Source organism: Nicotiana attenuata, unplaced genomic scaffold (assembly GCF_001879085.1).
Source record: "Nicotiana attenuata strain UT unplaced genomic scaffold, NIATTr2, whole genome shotgun sequence".
NCBI classification, from domain to species: domain Eukaryota; kingdom Viridiplantae; phylum Streptophyta; class Magnoliopsida; order Solanales; family Solanaceae; genus Nicotiana; species Nicotiana attenuata.
This window is the reverse complement of record NW_017674043.1, coordinates 82,367-86,959: the sequence shown is the minus strand read 5'-3', so window position 1 is coordinate 86,959 and position 4,593 is coordinate 82,367. Positions and strand designations below refer to the sequence as shown.

Genomic DNA, 4,593 nt, shown 5'->3' with positions numbered 1-4,593 from the left:
ATTAAAGTGAGTTTGAAATTGACAAGAGGAAGTAGCTAGCAAAGTTTTAGGGATAGATGAGTTGCACCTATAGGCTATAGTGATAGTGAAAAAAGAAAAGCATAAAGGGAATTGATGTTGATACTCCATGTGATAATCAGAGAGGCACATGCAAATACCAAAGTAGTATCACTTAAAAAAGAACACTTTTTTCTTTAAGTGTTTTTTCTTCTTCTTCTTCTCCCCACACTCCCAAGAAATTAATTGGTGGTGTGACCATATATCCTTATCTTATCACTTTCCAAATTCCTTTTAATATTTTTATTCCTCAATCAACTTGGTCACATCAAAAATTTGACTTAGGGACCGTTTTCGTTTATATCTCGTTTTTAGAATTTATAAATCTCTCCTTATATGAGTTTCATATAATAATTATTCTGGCTTATATTTACGTTTTAATTATTTTTAAGTATATAGTCAATAAGATTCATATTGATAGTCTCAATTCAAATTGTTTGGAATTGAGGCATTTTGGTAATTATTGGTAGAGTTTGAATCGAAAATAATAAGAAGTTGAATTGATTCGCAAAATCCGCTCTAAATATGTCTATACTTGTTATTGGTCTTACTTAGGATCAAAGTACATTTTTCGAATGTGGAATGTAACATTAATTTTTGTTAAGCATTAAATTCTCAGGCCAAATCCTAGTATTTTTAGAGCAGAATGACAACTATTAGACGTCGGCACAACAGGGCGGCTCAAGTATATGCGGGGCCTAAAGCCAAAATTTAATATGAGGCCTAAATTTTTAAAAAAAAGTTATATGATATATTTTTATTTAAAGCATGTTTTTCTAGCTTTCTGAGATATATATAGAGTGTTAATAATCCTTTTTATAGTCGATTTTCCCTAATAATTTTTCAATTGATAATATAGTCAACTCATTTAATCTTTCTTAAGATATTGTTAATTTTAGATTAGATTTTATAAAGCAATAGAATTATAGAACTATTGGAAGCTTAAATTCCTTGGAGAAAGAAGGTGAGTAAAAATATTAAAGAGAAAGACAGAAAATATGCAGGGTTTCTGAAATATGAAGAGATCTGAAAAAGAAAGATTGACTTAGAAAAATTAAGAAATGGAGAGTAAAATTTTTACACGTTATCTAATGAAGGAGTAAGAAGTGAAAAATTGAAACGTTGGGAAAACTATTCATCTACTCATATTTAATTAAGTCAAATTTTTACTTATATGTATCTAAAGAGCTTTCTTTCCTTTTATATTAAAAACTTTACTTTTATATTAAAAGTACTAAATATTACATTTTTTAAATGTCTATAAACCTATTAGTTTTAAAAAACGGAGCCCCAAAAAATTTGGGGACCTAAGGTACATGCCTTACAACTCAACACACTAGAGCCGGCCCTGCGGTACAATTATCCATAACTTCATATATTATACTCCTATAAATCTATTTAAATTCCCACAAATAATAATAGACTAAGTTCTTATTTATAAATACTTTATTCCGTTTGTAACCGAAGTATAGAAATACGGTTGAGAAAAGAATATATATATTTGCAATTCTAAACATTACAATATGCTAAAGATAAAGAAATAAAACCAATAAGATATTATTCCCAAATGTAGTTGAAAATCAAACCAAGAACTTATCCAAAGGCCAAGGGAGGCCCCTCAAAAGAGAACGTCCAGGAGAAAATTAAAAAAGGCCCCCATTTTTTTTTTTAATTCTTTATTCCACTTTAACCAACTTGGAGTAATGTCTTCCATTCCCCACTTAAAAAGATTACAAGTACAACCTAACCAACAAGTTGCCTTTTTCTTAACTTCTCTTTTATCCCTTTTCCAAACAATTACAAATGTAATGAATATATTTCAATTTCTATATATTGATACAGTACAGGAATTTTTATACTGTTAAATTATTTAAATAGTATTTCCTATGTCTCATTATATGTTATACTTTTATTTTTAATATGTCCAAAAGAACAGAGGCGATCCGGGATTTAAATTTTATAGATTCAACATTTAAGGTTCTTAGCATTGAACCCATTTATATTTTTATAGTTATGGGTTCATATCTATTATTTCTTATAATGTATGAATTTTTACAAATAAATTTATGCCCCGCGCTTCGAAAGTTATGGGCTCAATTGAACCCATGGTTATAATGCTAACCGTAAAAGAATGTCATACTTCTATATTTAGAGACAATGTAACTTTAGACTTTCTATTTTATCCTTATAGTCGCACAATTGTTTTTGGTTTCTCTTTTAGATCACACGTCAAACAAAGCCACATAAACTTGGGACGGAGGAAAATACCGACATATAATCGTTGGCAATAGTTGGATTAATGATTTGAAAATAAGACATGCTTACATGATGTTAAAATACACTAATACAAATTCATACACTAACCACATATATAACTTAGATCCTTTATAAATAGCAGTACATCAAGATTCATCTTTCTGATCAGTTCCTTATTCAAGAAATGGCTTTCCAATTCAAGAACCAAAACCCTAAACAAACTCACCACAATATGTCATCTATATACTCTAGCCCATTCAACCAAATGGAAAACCCTGCCTTATTATCATTACTCCAACATAGTACCAAAAATCATCACAATTATAGTAGTACAAATAATACAGAAACCAAGAAAAGTAGAAAATCCTCAAGTAGTGGTGGTGGCATTCTTCGTATGTTTAAACTCCTTCCCATGTTAACAACTGGTTGCAAAATGGTAGCCTTATTAGGTCGTCCAAGAAAGCCAATGTTAGCTGATAAAGCAACCACAGGGACTTTATTTGGTTACAAAAAAGGCAGAGTTAGTCTAGCTATTCAAGAAGATCCACACCGTCTTCCCATTTTCGTGATCGAGTTACCGATGCTCACTGGAGTTTTTCACAAAGAAATGGGATCAGATATAGTAAGATTGGCTCTTGAAAGTGAGACAAAAACACCTAAGAAGAAGGTGTTGGAGGAGTTTGTTTGGGCTGTTTATTGTAATGGTAGGAAATTTGGGTATTCTATAAGGAGGAAAAATATGACAGATGATGAAGTTCATGTGATGCAATTACTGAGAGGAGTTTCAATGGGTGCAGGTGTTCTTCCTTGTCCACCTGATCAGAAAGAGAATGCTGCTGATGGAGAAATGACTTATATGAGAGTAAGATTTGATAGGGTGGTTGGATCAAAAGATTCAGAAGCTTTTTACATGATAAATCCTGATGGTGCATCTGGTCAAGAATTGAGTATTTTCTTTGTTAGAGTTCATTGAAACTTAAAGAATATATAGTTTGTATGATAGAGATCACCAAGAAGTGTAATGGGATAGTTCAGATTCCTTCGTTAGGTCTCGGATTTGAGCCCTGATAATGAAAAACATAGCTTCTTGATAGGAAATGCTTTAACTTCCTGCGTAAAGATTCCAAACGATAATCCAAATTAGTCGAGTCAGTGATTCGTACAATATATGTAACCCTTGAAGGTTTAGGTAACTAAGAGGGAAAGCCAAATTCTTTTTCCCTTTATTTTTGTTTATAGAGCTACTAGAATGTCTAGAACACAAAGACAAGTTCTACCAAGGCCAGGATCTGAAAGAGAGGATTCACTTTCCGAAATTCCATGGAGTATGAATTATTGAATTGGTTTGACTTGTATTTGCTTCAAAAAGATAGTTTTACCTTAAATTAAGTTTTTTTATATGGAAAATTTGCAGTTTTTGTGTTTAACGTACATAATACTTTAAAAACACTTAGGTGCACCGATTGCGAAAATTGATGGCATGGAAGTATTGAAACTTGGAAAATGAAGAACAAAGAAACATCAATTCTCGTTAGAAGTTCAGGTACATGACTGTGTCTGTTAGGTTCATTTAAGCCAACTACCAAGAGTTAATAGTGGAGTAATAAGTATTCCTTCTTAGATTTCAGCTTTGGTTTTAGAGTCGTGCTTAAATTTCCCGACACGAATCCAAATTTATCAGTAGGGACCAATGCAGGTACCGAACGGTTGGAAACCAAGAAAAAGGTTCGTCTAAGGCATATTTTGAAAAGTAGCTGCACAAAACATGAGCAACCGTCTGTTTTTTGTTTTTAATATTGTTGCTTTCTTTTGTTTCGTGTGTTTGTTTTCTTTTCTTATGTCTTTTTTCTATATAAGTTGCCCAAAATTGCCGAATGAGTTATCCTGCAAACTTGACTAATCGCAACATCTTCATATATTACTAATTTAATACCAAAAGTGCTTCCTACCTAGCAGTATCTTGTTGGACTTTGGACTTACGTTAATTGGTTATAGCCTGAAAGGATAGTGACGTGGCCCAAGTGGTGGATAAATAAATGCCCTAATATTAAATATTGTGTGTGTGGATAAGTAAAGCCCAATAACTATTGGCCTTTGATGGGTAGGCAATCTTTATAAATAGAGGTCAACCCCCTTTCCCTAGCTATTAGAAAACTCTAGCGTATTCTGCCTCTTGAATACGTGGTAAAGGTAGACATCTCATCGGTCAAGTTCTATGGGAAATAGCTTGAGCATATGATAAAGGATTAGTCAACTCTCCAGTATCACTAAGATTTTCAA

The 4,593-nt window shown here is 32.2% G+C and overlaps 1 protein-coding gene across 1 annotated transcript; it reads left to right on the top strand.

Moving 5' to 3' along the window:
* The first annotated feature begins 2,403 nt into the window (after positions 1 to 2,403).
* LOC109217875 (protein MIZU-KUSSEI 1) lies at positions 2,404 to 3,711 on the top strand. Its single transcript, XM_019382164.1, has one exon. The coding sequence runs from the start codon at positions 2,498 to 2,500 to the stop codon at positions 3,284 to 3,286; it is 789 nt and encodes a 262-aa protein (XP_019237709.1). The 5' UTR covers positions 2,404 to 2,497; the 3' UTR covers positions 3,287 to 3,711.
* The last annotated feature ends 882 nt before the right edge of the window (positions 3,712 to 4,593 follow it).